Source organism: Ischnura elegans, chromosome 2 (genome assembly GCF_921293095.1).
Source record: "Ischnura elegans chromosome 2, ioIscEleg1.1, whole genome shotgun sequence".
NCBI lineage: Eukaryota > Metazoa > Arthropoda > Insecta > Odonata > Coenagrionidae > Ischnura > Ischnura elegans.
In genome coordinates this window covers 122,634,905-122,658,114 of record NC_060247.1, presented here as the reverse complement: position 1 = coordinate 122,658,114, position 23,210 = coordinate 122,634,905, and the positions used below count along the sequence as shown (strand labels likewise).

At 43.0% G+C, this 23,210-nt stretch overlaps 1 protein-coding gene across 1 annotated transcript in view; it reads left to right on the top strand.

The window, feature by feature from the left end:
• The first annotated feature begins 4,146 nt into the window (after positions 1–4,146).
• Positions 4,147–23,210, top strand: part of LOC124154551 (tyrosine-protein kinase Dnt) — a 117,465-nt gene continuing 98,401 nt past the window's right edge. The window contains exon 1 of the mRNA XM_046528361.1: positions 4,147–6,641. Coding sequence (XP_046384317.1) covers positions 6,119–6,641 — 523 coding nt within the window. The 5' untranslated portion in view covers positions 4,147–6,118. The remainder of the gene's footprint in view (positions 6,642–23,210) is intronic.

Below are 23,210 nucleotides of genomic sequence, written 5' to 3'. Positions count from 1 at the left end.
TTGCTTAGTATCTCTTTTTTTTAATAATTGCGAGCTCGTAGTTCTCCTCAAGGGAATCGAAACGAGTCCTGTGGGATGCGAAGCGCGTTAGGGTGAAGGAGGGCTTCAGCCGTGACAGGAGTGAGGGGTCGAAAAACGTTCCCATCCATCTCTCCTCATCCCCTCTCCCACGCTAACACGGTGATGGCTGAGGAGGCAGCGAAAGCAATAGGAGGGTGGGGCAATCATTTTATCACTCAATCCAACACGCTTACGACTACCGGCCTAGGAACAGAGTAATTTTCCCATCCATGAGTTCTATTTTTTCAGGATTCTATGAGTATTTTTACTGAACTTGATTTGTTGCCGAAAAGTGGAAGGCATGCACCTTAGCATAGAAATAATTAAACATTAGTCGCTCTAATGCCTCCAGAAATAAATCGAGATTAGGACCTAAGGGATACGGAACATCCCCGTTAGAGAAATTAAAGATCGTCTTCGGTTATCTCAAAATAGCCATACTATTTTTTTGTACATCTCAGTCAGAGAAGCGAAGAGAATGGGGAATCATTTTATCTTTCAATGCAACACATTGATGGGACTTCCGGACAAGGAGAAAGAATGTTTTTCCATCCTCGAGTTATTTTTTGCCTAAATTTAATTTTAATTCTTTTTTGCCGTAAAATGAAGAGAATGTTTTATAAGAACATGTGCAGCTGGACAGAAATAGATAAATCGTAGCCGTCGTGGAGCCGCATGAAGAGAATCGAGACGAGGTCCTCTGGGATACGGAACATACCCGGAGGAAGAAGTTCAGACCTTAGACTATCTCAAAATATAGGGTCGTACCATTTTTGTAACTGCTTAGCCGAAGAGGAGCCTCCTCCAGGGAATCGAACTCCTTTTTCCACAAGACAAGGATCCTCAGCCAAGAATAAACGGGCGGGCCTTGGCCGAAGGAGGTCGAAATGCGTTCGCTTCTCATCTCTTGAAGATTTTCTCTCCCGCTAACAAGGTAAGGATGGCGGAGGGAATCATTTTACCACTCAATAGGGTAGTTTCCTTCATCAAAGAAAACGAAAGGCATTTATTGCGATTCGTTACCCACAATTAGTGTATTCATAATATACAAATTATTTGGTTTTAGAAATACCGGTTTAGACGAATGGCAATGGTCAATTTTATCCTCATTTGATGAGGGCCAGATAGGCGCCCATGCGATGCCACTCCACGTGGCGTCACAGGGACCTAGTTTCAATACGAGTAGATAGGAGTTCTACATCGTCTGAGATTACCAATGCATGCATGAGGCACAGAGCTCAGGGAAACATTTCTTAATAAACACATATTAAAACTGGCTAAGGTATAGGAAAGTTTTCTTTGATTCATAAGGTATTAATAATCCTTGTTTAAGCCAAGCGCTACCAGCTAGCAGGGTACTCTGCTACCTGCTAGCGTCCTACGTCGTATCATCGCTCAAAGCCTTGCCCCAAGGTCACCTCACTTGGGGCAGCGGGAACCCGAACGACGTCACACGGAGTTTTCCCATCATTCATACTTAGCCGTCGCGTTTCCGCGCGCTTGAAAATTCTCACTTTTCATTTAATCGCAAAAAATAGATATCGTAATTTAAAAATCTAAAAGCGTGAAATACGTACTCCATGAGTAATAATCCTTCGATTTAGGCAATAAAAAAATAATAGGAAACCACCCTATTCAACACAGAGGACTATCGGGCTAGAAACAAAATAGTTTCACTGTCCTCGAATTTTTGTTATCTCGGGGTCCATGCCTATATTTAAATTTTACAGTGACGTCGTTAAACTGAGGGAGAGGTGTTTACCGGGATTGGAGGCGGCGGTTTAAAGTCCTCGCCTGCCAAACCTAATGCCTCGGGTTCAAGTCCCACCTGGTTAAGTTGCCACCGTCCAAGGCATGGGTATTTGTGATATTCCCTCATTCTTGATGGGTGAACATCCCATGATGCAAAGGCCTTAAATTTGCAGTTTTCGGGGAGGCGAAGACAAATAAATATAAAATATATACCAGCATGTAATTTATTAAAGAAATGTTTTGTTTTGAGTAAGATCGTCGAAATTTAACCCTAATCTTGGCAAACTCACCGAGGCCTCTAAGTAAACGAAGCATAGGCAAGTTAAAGCTCCTCCTAAATTGTGATAGGATTATGCGCTTTCCCGGCGTATTTACTTCAAGAGGTTTTCTCAGGCAGTCCACCGAAACCATGTAGGCGTCCATGAAGGCCAAATGACCGGCTCAGATTGTTTCAAACAGAGTATGCTATATGGTTTATTTCAATTCGGCCGCATGAACGACTTTGAAATTCACATCCATAGGGAATCGAACAACAATGACGATTTTTCTTGTTGATCAGAAGTAACACTGGGTTCGAAAGGTTTATTAATTCTTTACTGTGTCACTATAAAAGGTCATTACTGCTGACAGCGAACGAACAAATATACACAGAATCTCTTCAAATCGCACTGGAATAACCTGAAAGAAATCGAACCGAGTCCCACGGGACAGTAGAGACAGGTAGAGGAAGTGGCCGGGCTCGGTTGGGCTGCAGGAGGTCGGAAAACGTTCGCTTCTCATCTCTTGAAGATTTTCTCTTCTCCCTTCTCTCCCGCTAACAAGGTGACGATGGAGGGGGTGGGGTGGGGAGGTTGAAGGGGTGGGAGGAGGGACCCGGAGGGCTTTGGCCATTAACCACGTGGCTTTGAGCGCGTCATGGCCCCAGTCAACACAATGATTTAGGGCCTTGCCTCTTTTTTTCTCTCTCTCTCCATCCCCCCTCAGCCCTCCTCCCCTTAGCCAACCTTCCAAAGCCCCCTTCCCCATCCCACCCTCCTCATAGGAAGCACCAATCTCCCCACCCCACGGGCGTGTGAGGGGGGGGGGGCTTTCCTTCCTCTGCCTCCTCAGCATGTGAGAAAACACACCAACAACGCCTCCATCACGCAGTCGCCTCTCCTCCACTACACTCACACAAGCGCACACATATAACCGGCCAGATTCCCGCCCACCACCACACCACACTCCGAAAGCCAAGCAAAGGGAAGGGGAGGGAATTTTATTTCTTATTTATTTTCCTCAACCCCCCACCCTCCCAGAGGCTTAAAAAAATAATGCTTACCCCACTCCAAACCACAATAGGTTTCACCCAAGTCCCCCTCCAAAAATCATTTATAGCCTTCGATCTGTTGGGCTGTCTATTTCGCGATTGGCGATTTCGATGATTGAGATTCGACAGGTAATTTGCTCTGAACACGATGGTAGGCAAATGTCGGAAGATGGTCGTCCATTGTTCATGGTCGAAGATGATTCTAGACTGTCGCTGGTCGTCTATGACCATCATCTGCTGATGTTCAACGAATTTCCACGGCTGTTATTGGTCAGTTATGATGTGATATCCGATAGTAAGGGAATGCCGACGATTTTCGTCCATGTTAGCATAAATTGAATATCATTAATGAATCTATCGATCATATGTTTGTGATTAAATCGATTATCAGTAAGGCGTCGACTATCGAAAAAATAAGTCGTCTATGTCTGCAATCGACATCGAAAGTCACTTTCGTTGGCGAAAAGATATCGAATTATCGAAATTTAATCGAAGTTCGAAAAGAGATCGAATAGTCGAATCGAAAATGGCTGAAAAGATCGACAGCGATTTCGATAGAGCGCATAAGGATGGTGTTGTGTTTTTGTATCTTCCTTTCTTTTCCCCTCCCTAGCCCACTCGTTTCCCCTTTCCCCATCACTCCCATACTCACATACGAGCCTCACGCACACCGAAACAAGAAAACTACCCCTCCCGTCCCACTCCGAGCCCATCCCCCCACTCTCACACTCCCACCCCTCCCACGGAGCTGTCAGACGTCTCGAACGAAACGCAGGCAGGCAGCAAGGGACAGCAGGAAGGGAGAGGAGTTGGGGTTGCGAGGGGTTTTATTTTTTTCCTCTGAATAGGGGAAAGAGAGGAGGAGGATGGGGAGAGCTTGGTCTGAGGGACGCCGAGTGGGATGGGAGGGACTGTGTACATGTATATGTGGGTGAGGGGAAGTAGGGGAGGGTGCGAGAGATACGGAGAGAGAGCGACGGGTCTGGTAGGGAGGGGTATGCGCCAGTCCGGCCAGCCAGGCAGTCAGTCGGAGGCTGTACTTGGTGCGTGGAGGGTGTGACTGTAGCTACCGCAACCCCGGGAAAGGCGTGCCGCTTATTAAGATTTCCCGGTCTTCCCTCTCCGCATTCCAACGGGAGGACCCGGGACACAACGGTATCACCTCTGCCCGCAACCTCCTCAGCGGAGACGAACGCACGGATTCAACGTACCGCCGGCGAAGAGAATATTTCTTCCTCCTGTTTCTCCGGCGAGAGAGAGAGGACTTGTTGGTGGCTTGTTTACGCTCGGCTTGCCGCGTGGTTGTGGTTGGAGAGGAGGAGGCCAAAGGGGGGAGTGACTTCCCGGCGGAATCGACTCGAAAATCTCCCTCTCCGTTCCCATGGATACGGACCCATTGTTGATCGCCTTGTGACCTCATCGGCTCGTGACGGTGTGGGAATCTCTGGGGCTCTGATTCGTGTTTTCATCTCCGTCTTCGCTCCGAGCAGGATTTTCCATTCTTCCACGAACTGTTGTGTTCTGATAGTGAGCGAGGAAACTTCTCCACACACCCAACGACGGAAGACCGCCGGCCACCCTTCCCGAGTGTGTACCACTGATCTGGTAGCATAAATATTATCGTGTGTTCAAGATTCGAAAAGCACTCTCCGATCTACAGCACCCGATGCACCCAGTTTTTATTTAGGACGCGACAACTGTCTTCCCTTTTCTGTCTACTACGTCAACGCAAGCAACTCAGCTACTCTTCCTGTGTGTGACTCGAAAGAAAAGAACTAGAAGATAGGAAGGAGCCAGTCATTAAAAAAAATTCCTTTTCAGAGTGAAAGGAACGTATTTTTTTTTTCAATCGTTATATTTTTTCACTCGTAGGCGTGAGTGTGTGTGTTTGAGTGCATGTGTTTGTACTGTAGGAGAAGCCAGCAGAAGAAGGAGGCGGGTCATCTTCGTCTTCTGTTTACATATCTCTCTCTGCGCCAGCACTCCCCCACTCCACTCTCCCCTCTCCACAGGCCTTGCTCTCTCGAAATCCAAAGTCAAGCTGCCAAGTTTAGATTCGTACACGAGACGAGAAGGGAGTTGTGAAGGAATCCGGAGGGAAAAAGCCGCGCGCGCGTAACGGGAGCGTGCGCGAGCGAACACATGATCGCCGCTTTCATTGAGGGAAGATTTTCGGGAGGTGCTCAGGGTGATTGACTCGGTCGTGGCGTCTGAGAAGAGAGAGAGACTCTAGGGGCGCATACGGTCGTTGATCGATGTTCCACGGGGCGGAAGGGGGCGGGGCGGAAGGCCATGTGGTCGCAGTCACCCCTGCCGCTGCTTGTCAATAACACGGCGCCGAGACCGGCTTCCGTGTGGAGTTGTGCTCCGAGATAACAGTGTAACGCGCTCTTGGGACGCCTGGCCGTGTGTACAAGATTTCGAAAAGCAAATCAGAAATCTCATCCGGACACCATCCCTCGTTTTTTTTAAAGACGCTACTATTATTTATCTCCCTTCCCTGATTACAAAGCCAACCCAAGTACCACTCTCCTCATCTACTCTGTTGTTTGTGTTTCCCTCAAAACATGCGCCACTATTGCGTCCTTGCAGGCTAGTGCAACACACCCAATCGAAGAGTTGATCAGTGCTTTTCCTGAGTCATCCCACCCCCAACCAGGGCTTATAATTCCTTACCCCCTTAAACGGGTGAACGTCAAAATCCCACGCTGTGATCATTTTACTATTGTATTCCACCCCTCTCCAAATAGTCACAAGAAAGGTCGTTCAGTGCACGACGGGGGTTGGGGCATATTTATGTACATTTTCCTGCCTACGGGGCGCATGTCCCAAGGGTGGAATTAATCACCCCGGGGTGGTGGACTCTCGTAAAAGAGTTTTCATCCCTGGGGCTGGAGGAGAGGGTGAGACTTGTACATTTTCCCGTCTGAACAGCCATCCCCCTCTTCTGGGGGATTGATGGAGCAAAAGTAGTGACTCGGGAAGGAAGGGAAAACCATGTGTCAACCGGCATACGACGGCGACCCGCCGCCGCACCCCCGCTGGTTCAGGAGGAGACGGGGACCAACCCTAACGACAAACCTACCCAACCCCGAAGGGAGGACGTGTGAGAGCAGGGTGCCGCCTCCTTTCCCCCCATCACCCCCCTCGGGAGAACAGAAAGTGAGCGAGGACACGAACCGCGACCCCAGGGTCTCGAGTGACTGTTGTGATCGGCTTTTCGGCGGGGACATGAGGACCGGCAGCTCGGCGGAATCCGCGAGCGGGTTTGCGGGCGAAGACGTCGGCGCGCCTCCCCCGTTCGCCGGCGGCCGGTGTGCAGAGTCGAAGGAGAGCGGGGTTTGGGAGAGGAATCTGCAAGGGAAGGGGGGGAGGAGGAGGAGGAGGAGGAGTAGGGGTGGCGGATTCCCCTCCATCCTCTCCCCTCTCCTCCTGGTCATCGTCTCGCTGCAGCTCGTCCCGCTATGCTCGGCCAGCCTCGACCTATACCTCACGCAGTGGGAAGTGAGGCGGCTGCTAGGTGAGTTGTGCTCCCCGCACCGCAACGATGAACGGATCGGCGGAATAATTCATGCCGATAATTCCGAAACGGCAGAAGTCCTTACCGTAAACTTTTGAGGAAAACTACTTCCTCTGTTTATATCTTCAAAGCCTTCGCTTGAACCCTTCCACGTCAATACGGCTGTAGAAGCCTCGATGTTGAAATAAATATTCATGCAAAATTATTGCTAAATGGACGTGTGCCTTTTTTGTAAATCGCGGAAAAAGGGATTTTTTAATATAATTATATCTTAAAATGTATATATTAGGGATATGCAATATTCTTCATGCGAACTCAAAAATAAATATGTACATAGAACGTTTAGGTCCAGATAACAAGCTCCTAACCCTTCTAAAGCAATGCCATTAATGCGAGGGGTTGCGGAATTAATGAATTCAGAATTTTCTTGCTTACGATTGGGTCAGGATATCGTCTGCTGCGCACTTTTATCAATGGCTAGGTACCTACATCATCGTCAGCAAGGTGTCATTCGTCCCAATGGAATTGAAGTTAGGTAGGAAATATCTGATTGGTAGGTTGAATCAATTTTTCTCTCTGTTTAGTGTAAAATCAAATCCATCCCTTAGTTTATCATGTATATACTTTCGTGGGACACTCCCTCATTCCATTGAGCCTGTGAGTTCCTTGCCGTGCGGTCCTTCCCATCTGCCTCTTTTTCATACCTGAATTCACTCTCCTCATACTGTTCTATACTGCGCTCTTTATTTCTATGCGCCAATTATTGAACCTAGCTCCTCCTCGGTATTCTGTTTTATGAATTAATTCCACCAGTGTTACGTTTAGACGCGCAACTTAATACGGGGGTGTCCAGATTCCATGCGAAGTAGGTAAGATTTAGGTTAGGTTCATTTAACCGAAATGGCACCGATTGACCTGGAGAAAATAGAGGAAAGCCCTCGTTGTCGATGTGGAAAATACATAATATTGTCTCTACAAAACGGAGAGTATTTCAGATTATTTTCTCAAATGGCATATCCTTTATACGATGGCTTCAAATTCTACAGTTGTACCTACGTGATTTGTGTTTTCTTCAGGGATGGCATTTATTATTTCAATCCATGAATCGTCATCGAAAGTTTTCACATGTGTACTTACATATCGTTGGCTAAGTTCTAACAACACGCATCTCAAAAATAGCAACTTTTGAGAGCGAAAATACGATTAATTAATTGTAATTGTACGCTAAAATTGAAAACCATTAATTCATAAAACTAAAAAAGAAGCATACATTTGCCAACAAAGAGTTGGTTTTTTTTTGCTTGAATTTTATTTTTTAATGTTATTACACTTGTTTAAGATACCTGTGTCGAACCGGCCAAATGTTGAGATACGTGTTAGTAGAACTTAGCCAGCGATATATTCATTCAAAGCCGCGTATTTAAATGAATATATCGCTGGAAAGTTAGTCTTAGAAATAGTCTTGTTAGTGTAACTGACCTCTTAGATAAACTCGGATGGGAATCTCTGTCGGACCGTAGATTGAAAAATAGACTAAACCTTTTAGATAAATTCAAGAGCAGTGTCTTTTCAGACGAAGTTAACCATATCTTGCGGACGCCAACGTACTACGGAAGATCAGGTCATATAAATAAAATAAGAGAGATAGGCTGTAGAACAGACAGATTCAGAATGTCATTTTTTCCGAGATCAATAAGAGATTATAACGGCAGCAATAGAACTCGTAAATAGATTGCATGACTTGTAGTGTAGCCTTCTAACCTATGTAAAACTTAATGCATGTTTCTGAATTTCTATTCTATATTCTATTTCTAACAGCATATAGTAGTATAGTTTGTTATTATACGGGACGTTTTTGGACGGTGTGGTGTGCATGTGGGAGTCCAAATGCATGCTGCATGCTAGTGATTGATCACCCCCTGCCAAACACCCTAGAGGTGGCTCGTAGGGTATTATGTAGATGTAGATATGTATAACACGGTCATTCGACGTTTATACGTGAAGGTGTCAACTACAAGTCAATTGTAACCTCGCACACTTTTTCCTCGAATAGAAACAGCGAAGGTTGAGGATTGTGGAGGGATTGAAGACGAGATAACTGATTGTAAGCTTCATGTACATCACAAGCGAAAAATCTAATCAGTGCCACTGATGACCTTCAATTGGTATCTTACCTTATTTGTTAGCACACGGGCTTCATGATACTGTTAGGTGACGATAAGGTTTTTATGAAAACGGTGTTGTCCTCAATATTTTTATGGGTGCAAGGAGGAAACTACTGTAAAGATTTTTGATCACACAAAACCTTACATACATATTTTCCACATAAATCACAATTCCTTTGATTGGCAGGGTGATGGCAAAATGTACACTTCATACTTTGCTACCTCGTCATACGATTACCTAGGTTTACACCTACGAATGTCATATAATGTGACAAACATTAAAACCACAGAATCTAGATTTCTACCCAAAGAAATGACTCATCAGGAGCATTTTTGCGGTTGAAAAACAATAAATATAAATTGTGTGACGTTTCAAAAACGTAACAGCCTGAATGTAACCTAAAGGGGTATAAAATGTGCGCAGTCTTTCTCGCTCAGGATAAATTCTTGCGTAGGTTACCGCGGCGAAGCTTATGATGAATGTTCCGAGTTTCCAGTTCCGGGTTCTCCAGCCAAGTTGAAATTTTAGCCTTGTTGCTACCCTGAAGTTGCACTGGGTGAGTCACCAAGTACCGGCCGGAATTCATCCGTGAAATTTTAATATTCGATCCACCAAACATGCAGTGGTATCACGGATTTGTAAAAGTGCTCATTAGCGTCTTATAATAGGCATTATATTTCGCTCGAGGTTTTCCTTTTCTGTTCTTGCCTTCCTCTTGTCCCTCGACGATTGTCTTCATCAGGCCATCATGTCTCAAGATGTGGCCTATAAGGTTGTTCCGTCTTCATGAAAACCTTAACAAGAAGACGGAACAACCTTATAGGCCATCTTGAGACATGATGGCCTGATGAAGACAATCGTCGAGGGACAAGTGGAAGGCAAGAACGGAAAAGGAAGACCTCGAGCGAAATGTATGGAACAAGTAAAGAAGGATTTGAAAAAGAAGAAATACGTAGGTGTGAAAAGATTAGCTGATAGGAGAACTGAGTGGAAAGCTGCGTCAAACCAACCCTAGGATTGTTGACCAGTGATGATGATTTTCAATTTTTGTGGAGAGCCTTTATTTATCGCCTCCGTCGCTGATATTCATCGTTGCGATTCTCCCGGCTGGAAATATGTGCGCGGGATCACGGCGCGTGACCGCTCATTATATATTTCCTCGCCTCGGCGCCGAAGGACGTTCCTCCCGAGTCGCTCTTGAGACGACGGATGCTCACCTGCCTCCACCAGACAGGCTCTTCGCTCCCATCTCTCCACTGCCCCCGCCCCTAACAATCAATAAGCTTTTAAGGTGGATGCCATAGCTACTGAACCTCTCCAAGTTATCCAGAATTCCCTAAGTCCCTCCCGCCTGATAAACATCCCACAGTAAATCAGTTCATTACCCAACTAGTCAATAATTTTAAGCCCAGGCTCGGGGTAACCAATAATGCACTACTTACTGACATTTGCAATTATGACCCCACAGTTCCAAGAACATACAGACTACATAATAAAGTTACTCTCCTTTGAGTCTTTCCAATGCCTTACCGCTTATTACCACCACCACCACCGTTTATTACTTTATTTTTTTCACTTTTGCCATTGCAAAACTTTTTGACTCTCTTGTGGGACTTTCATGCTGAAGATGTCGCGAGAAGTATCGTTTTTGACAGCAGTCCACTTTAGGCGTTAAAACCGTGTTAGCCCAGTTTAACACTAGTAGTATGTATTTTTTTATTTAACTCGACCGCCCCGAAAATAACTCATTCTCGGCCTTTACAGCGGGGGAATCCGACGAATAAAAGCGTGGGACGATCGCTAACAACCATGCAATGGATAGGAGTACACAGGGACGACTCGAACCCGCGACCTTCGGTTTGGCAGAGGACGTACGGAAACCGGTTAAAATGGGCCTGTCCGGTCCTGTCTCACACATTAAGTTTCTATATTTATAGTAAATTTGCACTGCTTAATTTCGATACTCAAGGGCAATGACAACAATAGTCTTTATAAGGCTAGTCATTGGCAGATAGAAATATATATCGGTGGAATAAATTTACTAATTGTTAGTTGTTTCTCTAATAAAACATTTTCTTCTCTCGCGTTTAAAGTCGGATTCAGGCACTGATAGGCATCGACTTTTCAAAGGTGTAAAGCCCGACGCAGTAGACTGCTGTAGGTATCAGTCAATTATGGTGCTAGACTTGTAGGTATGGACCATAGAGTTTACATTACTAAGGAGGCCCCACTAGGTGGCGGTAGCAGTCATAATTTGAACACGGGTCCCGCGCATTAATTCAAGTTCCAACTTTTGCCACTTGTGGCGCGACCGACACTACTATTCCTTTCATTTGGCTTGTTGTCAATGGCGGCTTATGAGTGAGCGGCTGTTATCATCCTCTGTGAGCCGAGAATTTCACCGATGTTGGTGTTTTTTTTTTAGTATTTCTCCACCAGTAAGATATTTACGAAATATCATGGGTAAATCTCGGTGTTTTGTTCCCGGATGCAGCTCAGGCTACGATTGGGAGCTGAGGGAAAATAAGCGGTTGGGGATACAGGACCATAGCAAGAATTTTTATCATACAGACTGTCCCAAGGGTCGTGTGTCATTTTTGACCTGTAATTTTAGTAACTTTGCATGGAGCAATATTCATGAAAATTGTCACACTTATGGGGAAAGGTCCTAAGTTTTGTTAAGTGTAAGCAAAATTTTACAATTTTGACCTTTTGACCTCACAAAGTGGGTCCAAACCAAAAAATTGAATTTGCCTTATGGGGTTTCAATGTTAAAAAAATCGAGATAGACAAAAGTGTGAATTTCATTGACCAATATGTCAATTCTTAGGTTTTCGGACACGAGAGAACCGAAAATAACACTTTTATTTACGAATATTCAACCGTTGACCCAGTAAGGCCACCGTCAAGGTCATAAGGGTGGCAAAAGGAATAGCATACCAACAAAGGTGTCGATCCATGGGTTTTGTAAGGTGCCCAAGTCATTGGCATTGTCCAAATACCCGTATTATTCACTAATTGACCTCCGAGGGTCACCACGGGGGTCAAAGGTCATAGAGTTAAAAGTCGGGCAATCATAAAAACCAAGGGGTCAAATCATAGGTTTTGAAGGGTGCCAAAGTCGGTTAGGCTGTTCGTAGATCCGTATTGTTGATATTTTGACCTCCGAAGGTCACAATTGGGGTCAAAGGTCATAGAGTCAAACGTCGAGCCATCATGACAATCAAGGTGTCAAACCATAGGTTTTGAAGGGTGCCAAAGTCGGTTAGGCTGTTCGTAGATCCGTATTGTTGATTTTTTGACCTCCGAAGGTCACAATTGGGGTCAAAGGTCATAGAGTCAAACGTCGAGCCATCATGACAACCAAGGTGTCAAACCATAGGTTTTCAAGGGTGCCAAAGTCGGTTAGGCTGTTCGTACATCCGTATTGTTGATATTTTGACCTCCGAAGGTCATAATGGGGGTCAAGGGTAATAGAGTTAAATCGGCCCACCATGACAGCAAAAGAGTGTAACAATGTGTTTTAAAGGGTGCCCAAGTCAGTTTTGCTGTTTTTAAATCCATATTGTCGACTTTTTATTACCAGCGAGGGTCACAATGGGGTCAGAGGTCATAGAGGTATGTTTTGAAATAATAGGAAAACTAATGTCCCCAACCAAAGGTTGTTTTGTTGTTTTTTTCCTATTATTTCAAAACATGCCTCTATGACCTCTGACCCCATTGTGACCCTCGCTGGTAATAAAAAGTCGACAATATGGATTTGAAAACAGCAAAACTGACTTGGGCACCCTTTAAAACACATTGTTACACTCTTTTGCTGTCATGGTGGGCCGATTTAACTCTATTACCCTTGACCCCCATTATGACCTTCGGAGGTCAAAATATCAACAATACGGATGTACGAACAGCCTAACCGACTTTGGCACCCTTGAAAACCTATGGTTTGACACCTTGGTTGTCATGATGGCTCGACGTTTGACTCTATGACCTTTGACCCCAATTGTGACCTTCGGAGGTCAAAATATCAACAATACGGATCTACGAACAGCCTAACCGACTTTGGCACCCTTCAAAACCTATGATTTGACCCCTTGGTTTTTATGATTGCCCGACTTTTAACTCTATGACCTTTGACCCCCGTGGTGACCCTCGGAGGTCAATTAGTGATTAATACGGGTATTTGGACAATACCAATGACTTGGGCACCCTACAAAACCCATGGATCGACACCTTTGTTGGTATGCTATTCCTTTTGCCACCCTTATGACCTTGACGGTGACCTTACTGGGTCAACGGTTGAATATTCGTAAATAAAAGTGTTATTTTCGGGTTTCTCGTGTCCGAAAACCTAAGAATTGACATATTGGTCAATGAAATTCACACTTTTGTCTATCTCGATTTTTTTAACATTGAAACCCCATAAGGCAAATTCAAATTTTTGGTTTGGACCCACTTTGTGAGGTCAAAAGGTCAAAATTGTAAAATTTTGCTTACACTTAACAAAACTTAGGACCTTTCCCCATAAGTGTGACAATTTTCATGAATATTGCTCCATGCAAAGTTACTAAAATTACAGGTCAAAAATGACACACGACCCTTGGGACTGTATGATAAAAATTCTTGCTATGGTCCTAATACCGGATCTGACCCTTCCCCAAGTGTGCCTAGGTGGTCTGGTAATGATGTCAACGAGTGCTCTTCTTTATGAGCTGCGCAGGAATCATTCTTAATTCTCTAAAACATAGGTGTCGGAAGTTTAAAGACATGGTTGATATCTATGGGCCCTCAAACTTAATTCAGGCTAGGGAAAGTTAACAGCGTTTCCTTACCCACTTATTCTTCCCTTCTCTCAACGTGAATTAGCGTACCGATTTTGTGATTACGTACATTTTCACCACCAGGAAACTACATAAACTCACGGTGATAGTTATATTTTCGTGGACAGTTGACACGAACTTTATTTCTTAGCAATGAACGATTGAGACATGGATTCAAATTCGCCGCGTAGCGTGCCTCTTGTGGGCGTGACAACCGGGGCTCGCTACATCAGCGCCGCTATTTGATGCGATCGGTGGGAATCACAGGAACCAAGGGAGTGGAGAATCCTGTGTAGAGTATTTATGGTATGGACAGTGGATGCGAAGAGAAAAGTGCTCTGATAGTGCACCGCTGTCCTTGTCCACTCGTACTAGTCGATCATAGTAATCGACTGTTATAGCAGTCGACTTAGACTCGCAAACCAGCCTCAAGCTGCGGTCCTGTCAAGGATGAAATCATTCAACCTTATGGTGACGATAGCTGAGGTCTTCAACGCTTACTAAACAGCGCTTCAACACCTTTACTTGGCGGAAAACGCGAGAGAGCTGCGTCACCTAAATTCGCCGAAAGAAACCCACTTTCTTACATCGATTGTTGGTGGCCAATCGATTGATGGCAAACGATTTCCGATGATCGCTAGAGTGTCGATTAACAGAGAGACACAATAATGTCATTGATTAACCATTGGCCAATTTTATTCTTCGTCATTGTAGTCGAGTCAACAATGATCAATTTTGACGCCGAGCGATGGTTATGCACTGTCGATTGTCAGTGATAGAGTCGTAGGTAAATATGATACTACACGTCTAACAATAAGTAAGTTGACGGCGGTATCCATGGCCTATGCTAAAAGTTTAACTGCTTCAACTTTGAGCGGCTAATAGATCGCATATAAACCTCATTCCATTCATCATCTATTACTTACCTCCTTGCTCACTACTCGAACCTAACAGTCGACTTTTACCCCCGTCAACAAAGACGAGTAAACACAGCTTTACCTATGAACACCGCCATTGACAATCGACAGTAGATGATCATCGCACCGCATCGAATCGATTTTTCGATGCCCATCATCGAAAACATCGTCTTTACGTTATTACTCGTTCAGCAGTTGGAACTCGATAGCCCATCGGACAAGCCTACACTCCACTCCAAAGCGTCTCGCTGTGCCGGCCTTTCTCGAGAGTTTTTATCGATCTGCCAACCACGCGGAAAAGCGTCCTCTCCAATTTTTTTTCGATCTTTTGTCCCTTCCTATCTCGAGTTCTTATTTTTTTTCAATATCTGCCCGTCCATCGCTGAAAGCAAGAGTTGCTAATCGCTCCGGCAGCGTTCCGCATTCGCCTTCATTTTTCCTTCCTTTCCCAATTCCACCCCCGTCCTCCCCCTCCGTTCTCCTCCTGCCATACACCACGATAGAGAGATGCGCTATATAGGGGCGGCAGGGAGCGAGCGTACAACATGCATACAGGCACTCCTTCAACCCTCCATCCCCTCTCCCGTGTATAAGTCCCCCAGCGCGCGCAGTATTGATTTTTACGTCTCAGCACCCCTTCCCCCCCACATTCGTCTTTTTGCGTGAGAAGGTTTGTTACCGCGCGAGGCGCTGATATCGACGTTCCCTGCGCCCTAAGCCTCCGAGATATACCGGCCGGAATATCAGAATTTCGATTGTCATCTGTTGGAAAAAGAAACTTTTTAAAACTTTTATAGTACCTCATAAGTTGCTATAAAAGTAACTTAAATAACGCTATTTTGGCTGCTAATGATTTGCTTGGTTCAAGAGTCAATTTTTTGCACTTATAACTAATCTTAAATGAATTTAAACTTTGTATTTCCCCGTAAAATGTATTCATCTACTTACATCACGAGAATGATGCCATGATGACGAATCATTTTATGGGAAAATACAAAGTTTAAAGTTATTAACGATGGATTGATAACATTTAGTTAGTACTGAATATTTCCATAAAAACCATCACCGTTATTTCTACTAATGGCTCACGATGGGACTTATGTGAACTTATCCAAAATATCATCACTTCGTTCAAAAAATCAGCTGCGATTGAAATATTTTTAATTGCCATTTGTCTGGTTATTATTTCATGTAGAAAAAAATACTGTATTTATGTTTTTAATAAAAGAGCAGTGGGCCAAAAATATAAGCCGTGCGAATAAATTTAGCTTTTTATGTTTCAGCGGGGAAATGTACTATTGTTTTCTAATAGTTATGTAATTTCCATGCGACAAGATATAATAGTTGAACTATATTGAACTCTGCCGAAAGAATAACACTGTAAACGCATTTTTCGCCCTTCGCGTAGCCCATTATTTGGGCTGCTAAAAATTTGATAGTTTCAGGCGTCCCCTTCAGGAACTCATCTTGAATAAGTTTAAACATTTTATAAATTTCGCATCAAATTTAATTCTCTACTACCATGATTTCGACGTCAGGGCGTCATCTTCAGGTACACAATGCAGAAAAATTTTCATTTGCGAAAAAGACTTTTCCCGCCTAATTTTTTTTGCATATAAATGGATATTTTTCTACGCGGAGCGTTTTTTCCCAGCCCGTCTAAATAAAAGTGGGGGAGGTATTGTTCCTGCGTGCACATTTTCGGAGGCAACGGCTACGGCCCCTCACCCCCTATTCCCATTCTATACTTCCTTGTTCCCGCGCTCTTTTTTCAAAGCCGGAACATTTTTCGACTCCGTCTCCGCGAACGTTTTTGGAATTCGGCGGGCATTTTGATCTTTTCCTTCCTTTCTACGTTTATTTTTTTTCATATACTTTTCGTTCCCTTTCCAAAGCGTGTTTGTTACCGTAGGTACGTATGTCTGGTTAGGGACCGCCTCTTGTCGAACATTAAGCCGCTGAGGTCTGTGTGATGTTTTCTCGTAGTTGTATTGTGCTTTTTTTCATGTCATACGCCGTGGCAGAGGGGGCTTATACCTTGTGGAACGCATGAATGAGGACAATGTACACCCGCCGTACCTTGGAAAAGCCAGCGAGATGGTTATATGGACAATTTTTTTCCGTGGAGCCGTTTGATAAATGAATTCCGTGACGTTCCTTTGGTAAAATCCCTTCATGATCCCGTAATTAATATTATAAACCGCAGATTGTTTTTTTTTGTATTTGCACAGCATTATGCGTTGTTAAAATTTGAGTCTCGAATGGCTTCGTTTTTATAGTATTAGCGATCCATAAAACCATGATTGTGCATCTTTATTAAGTTAGGTCTACAACAACGTTGCCGTAATTATCGCCGTTTTTTCTAACTGTATGCATTTAATATTTTTCAACGTCCAGCACCGCCAATTATTATTGCCATTAATTAGCTACGTATGTACTTTCTAAAAGCAGTTATCTCCGAGTACACCGTTAGTTTTCCAGGTGCGTATTTCTCGGATTTTTACTTCATGACTTGTAGGTATTAATGTAATAGGATTGAATCAATGAAAATCCCTAAAAGATATGTAGAGCATTGGTAATTTAGCTTTTACATCTGGAGGGGGTCAATTATATAGTCACCGCGAAAAGCGAATATTATTGGTCATGAAAATCTGGATAAGATATAACAGAGAGTACAATAATTTAATGATTTTTTAATTGAAAATAGATGCGCTCCGGAAATTTGAGGCACGACCCCGTCTCCTGTGCCTCAGTGTAGACTTGAGACGTCAACTCTTTGTTCGGTAAACCAAGTCTGACATTCGCCTTGGAAGAAGATTACTTGGTGGTTTAACTAGCAGCATACCTGACCGGTAATCCCGGGTTTGAATCCTGGCAAAGCCAAATGTTTTTTCATGGCAAATTCCATCGTTGGTATGTATCCATTTAAATCTTTTAGGCAAAAAAAGTCGCTCTACCCCTTAGCTTCGGAGCCCAAAACAATATAATAAGAGACGAACAAGAAAACTCATTTACTATGAATTATGACCGTTGATTTTTTCGATTAACCCCATGATTCATGATTGTCCAGCCTGTAGCACATAGTTATTCATCACCAGCATATATACGCATGAGTAACATTTACGAACCCGCTCCCCTCGACACTCACTCGATACTCTTCTGGAATTGACAAATGTCATGTCCCCTCACCCTGACTGCCACTGTCCCTTAGGGTAGGGGTTGCGAACGTCTGCAAAGCGATTGAGGTGGCTTGGGAAGGGCGTATGTATCATATATATTTAGAAGGGGAATGTGTGGGCAGTTCCACCCGCTCCCATGACTCACGACGCTTCGCATTGCGTCGTTTTTTTTTCTTTTCGATTGTCCACACCTACGCCCTGACGTACGAAGCGTCACGCGAGGATCCCTATAAGGTCGTAATGGCGCCCCCTCCATCAATCGCTTCTCCCCCTCCCTCCCGTGGGGGTTCCTCTTGTTGTCCATTGAATTAAATTATAATCGCTTCCACCGAACAGGGCCTTATCGAATTAGAAGTCCCCTCTGAGCCGTTGGTCAGTTGAGGGAGAGGGTTATCATCTCTCCCACACGTTGAATCGAGGAGGAAAAACAAACGAATAAACTTGTTGTTTCAGGCGAGATGGGGTTGAAACCGTTCCATCGCAAAACGAAAGGAATTTCGCAGGTTCTACTCGAAGACTCTATTCATGCAAGTATTCATTTATACAATATTCTTTCGATTCTTAATGAGCGACACTGAGAACACTTCAGACCGACAGCAAGACATAATCCTTTAACTTAATGAAATACAATTTAAAGCTGCGCTATTGGTCAATAACTGCTAAGAGTGCATAGTAATCGTTTCTTAGATGTTAAACGAATTAGGCCGGTAGAGGCTAGATACTCGGAGGCTGCGCGCTAGGCTTAGATTTCTTAAACAATTGAGAATATAAACCAACTATGTTTCTAGGTCCGACAGATACGATAACTCAAGGGAGATATTTTCCCGAACGGATGGGAATGAGAAACCGTTTTCCCCGAGCAATAAGGGACTTAAATTAATGATGGGCAGAATTTCGTTGGAGCATTTAATTTTTAATTGTTAACTATTACTGTACCAACACCCCTAGCAACATGCCTATTGAGGAGGGTTATGGAGTAGTATGTTGATAATTTTCAAGTTTCAGCACTTGAATACAGCGGCACTTGAAAATTATGTGAAAGCATAGAAGCGCGTCGTATGGTGCAATGAATATAGATTTTCAGGTGGAACTTGCAAAGTCTCTTTACTTATGGGAAAATTAAGACCCAAGTCAACAAAAAGCCTCAGATTTCTTGAACCTCAAAGGCTTTCTTTCTGCATGTGGTGAGGCAATGCTGTGAACGAGTAGGTAAGACAGCTAGATTTGAGGAAGACTATTTCTTTTTTTTTTTTGCTTACGGAGGAAAGAATTTGAGAAGAATGTGTTGTACTTTTTGTTGAGAAAGGAGATAACGGCGTATGCTACGGATTTTTTCTGGCCAGTATTAATTTTACTGTAACTGACGACCATTCTTAGGCTAGGAATTTCTTTCATTGGAACCCAGAATTTGTATTGATAGCTGAGATGACGTTAGTTTTATTTTTATTTTATTAAAACTTTTCAAAAGATACCAATATTTCCAACTTACAGAGGCCCAATGACAAACGAATATATTTCAAAAATACTCAAAACAACAAATATTGGTGAGAAACTGAATAACGAAGTGATGTTCGTGATTATTAGAGAGACGCGATGTAGCCAAGTTTGTAAAACCGTTCGGGGATGGAGAAAAAGGGTCAACGTTCGGAGGAAGGGTATCGCTAAGGGAGGGAAGATGGGAAAAAATGAGCGATAATCTGTGAACTGCTAAGTGGAATAGGGAGTGGATATGGCTAAATTACAATGTTTCGTTTGTCATTTTCCAAAAGCTCGTGTTTTCCCCATCTTAGTGAAATTTTGTGTGTCGTCATAATTATGCATTTTTAAGAGATGAGTTTAGGTATGTTTGTTTGCAAAGGCTTCCAGAGTGTTATAATTTCATCACCACATATGGTACATGTTGGGAGCGTAATAGTTGTAATATCCAAGGATTCGATCGTGATGGAGAGGAAATTTTCCATATTGGAATAAATATTTGAAATTTTCCACGAGTATAAAAAACGACTTAGATTTCAATGTTGTCACATCACCTTGAAGATGTAGTGACATTGAAACCAAGGTCGTAATAAATTTTATAGCCGTGGAAAATTGCCAGTATTTATTTGAATATATGTATCATAGTTGTTTAGTGTGGTATTTGAACGTATTCCTTCTCGATCAAACTTCTCATTCAATATTATTTGAAAGTTGCATAAATTTTCACTAGCTCCAGTAGGAAATTCATTTGAATTTCATAGAGCGATTTTATTTTCAAATTATACTCTAAGCTGAACTTATTTATGGAGCACCAGCTGTGATTCTCGATCATTTTGACACGTCCTTGGCTAATAAATCGAAGCTGGGGAATGGCGATGTAAGTGAATTTGGCTCCAAAACGCATATTTCTAGATCACCTTGCAATAGAATATAAAAACACATAAAAAAGGATTTAGTTTCACTTTATGCGAGTCAAGATAATTCTGCTGCCATTGAGGGACCCATTGAATTTTTTATGAGTGCTACTCGTGAATTTTTATTTTAATCTTTAATGCGCTTTCATGAAATCCTGTGTCATAATTTTAACTTCTCTGTAAGTGAATTTCGAAATGTTTAACGTTATAATATGCTGATTTATTTGCCTACGCCAACACTTCTAGAATTTTTAGAACATTTTAAAGGTGAAATCGCTGAAAAAATTCTCTACTAGAATATTAATTTGTCAGTTCAAAGTTCAAAGATTGTACGAGCTGACACTAATTATAAGTCATATTTTATCGATTTTTTTCGGCTCCTAGAAGTTACCTCACGTCAAAAAGGAACGATTCAGCAGTATTCCATCCGTACCCACCGTAAATGGAGCTGGAGATGTTAACTCACAAATGCCTAATTGTTGGCAATGAAGCATTAATTTTTCTCTAGCTGAAGTCCCGAGACTAATAAAGGATTTTAGTTCGTGAAAATCCTTATTTGGCGATTAATGATCACGTAGTACATTACTTTATAATATACACGCTAAGGATTATTACGGGAGTAGGGAAGGGATAATACCACAGGCAGAAACTATTTAGGGCGGGTTTCAATTGAAGTGAGTACCTACAATTAAAACTATTTCCCCAAAACATTACGGTAGGTTTGAGCCCCTGGACACCTTCCTCTTATTGGGGCCTTTACAAGAAGTCTCAAAGTTGCAAAAATACGTTAAATGATTCGTTAATTAATAATTAATGTATATAAATAAATAATCATAAACAGGGGGGACCATGTTATCAAATATTTCCCTTTCTCTATCATTGTTTCATTGCAATGGTCGAGTGCGTAGATACTCGTAAGCGTCTAAAAGCCTATTACACAGCCGTCCATTTGAGGATTTCTTTAGGTGGGCGGGAAAATAAGAGTCCAATGTGACGGAGCTTCACCTCCTTTTCCCGCCGCGGGTCGTCGTAGCGCCATTCCGCATTCATTTATTCTCGAGTTTTTTTTTCATGGGCGCCGAGCGAAAGACGCGTGGACCAAAGAAAGATTCCTCCCGCAGCAGCAGACTGAAGCGAGGGGGAGAAGTGAGTGGTGACAAGGCGAGTGAGCGGCCTCATTAGTTTTGACATCTCCCGTTCCTCACGGACGCCATGTGTTCGCCACGATGCGAGAAGATTCCAGCCTTGTACACATATTATTCCTGCGAGGGAATGCGTCAAAACCTTCGTTTGTATTTATAACTTGCGAGATTAGGAATGGTTACGATATATATTATATGTATATATCATCATTACACTAGATGTTGAAACCCGGGTCGTGCTATTTAAAATAAAGTGTGAAATAAAACAAAGTTATTTATTTCATTCAATAATGAAGCAATTCCACAAAGTAACGCCTGAGACCGTGTCTTATATTGTCATCGGTTGTTGATATGCTTGGTTCGTTATCTTCAACATCATCACGGTCTTCGAAACGATTATATCACCGTAAATTCCAGTTCACCATACACCTTTGTTGAAATTTCAAGCACTTTGTTACACTTTATTTGCTAATCATCCTTTGATGCATTTCTTTTAACAAACGCAAATTTCTCTCGTAAAAACCACGGCGTCAACGTAAATAGTGAATATCTACAGCTGAATATTTTATCATGCTTCAGGGTCGTGAATACAAACATAATTTAAAAAATTACTTATCGGACTCACCAAATCAGCGAAAATTAAAAATCCCCCTTTCTTTACAGAACACTTCATATACTATACAATATCTCATGCCCTTGACAATATTTGTGGGCTTGGGGAGAGAGGGGATCAGATGACATAGAGAAGGCGTCTTTATTAATCTTCCTTATTGGGGGAATGGTGATGTGACGGAAATTGGCCCTTATGCCGACGAACCTCCCCGTTCGGGACCGAAGATTTCATCTACTGGAGTAAGCCCCTAAAATAACGATGCAGTGTGCATTAAAATAAAAGAGGAAGAATGCTGGAAAGGAAAAGTGGTGCTTTGGAATGCGTAATGGGAGGAATGAGGGAGTTGATACGATCGTTAAGGATTAGCTTGACATCGGGAATGCCGTAAATTGAATTTTTTCGCACGCAGAGACGGAACAAAATCCCATGTTGATAAAATGAGTCTTGGAAGCGGAAAAATGATGCGATATCGCCGCCTCTTGCGAAGTAAATGAAATTTTTAATGCCGTTATTTTCATTTTATTTTCTCTTATTATTGTCTTATCATCATCAGTAATGTTGAAAAACTTTGTGAAACAGCCACGCCCATTTATTTTTGCGAGGTAATTTCTGGTGATAGAAGAATAGAAGTGACGCAAGTTGGGACAAAATTATTTTCTCCTTGAATTTGTTAATATCTGCGGTAAGTCGTTCAGACAGGTAACATAGGGTATTCTCAGTTCCTTAGAGCTCTCTGCTGAATAATTTTGTTTGGTTTCACCGCTACGCGTGGTTAATTCGCATAATCAGTCACACTATAAATGCAAATCAATTCAATTATTCATTCGCCGCAGCTTTTCCTATGAGAATTTGAAAGTTTTCGGGGTGTAGTCATCAATTTAGGGGATGAATTCATGGTATCTGAGGCGTGATTCCGGTTCCCAGTCGAGCCTTCCGGCATAAGGAAATACTCTGTGGTTTTTTAACTCGGGCATTGTGAAAATACGGATGATGATGATCCGGGATGTATAAATTACTCCACCTTCCTCGGAGACCAAAACCGCAATGTTTGAACGGTGGCCTCCTCTAGAGGTTAATTTGATTCCAAAGCGGAAACTCCACCCTCTCAATTTGATTGGTCACGAAATCGCATGAAGTAGGTAGGCATTACCTTCCAACCTTTGTTTTCGTGAGCACGGGAAAGGGGTATGAGGACCGCGCAACTCAATTTGCCTCGTTTCTACTCTCTCGGAAGTTAAACGATTCGTTTACTCACCGACTTCCTTCGCGTAATTTGTCACGTGCAGCAGCCGAACGCCTCCGACTACTTCAGCGTGGTAGTTATTGGCGTCCGACCTGCGCTGCC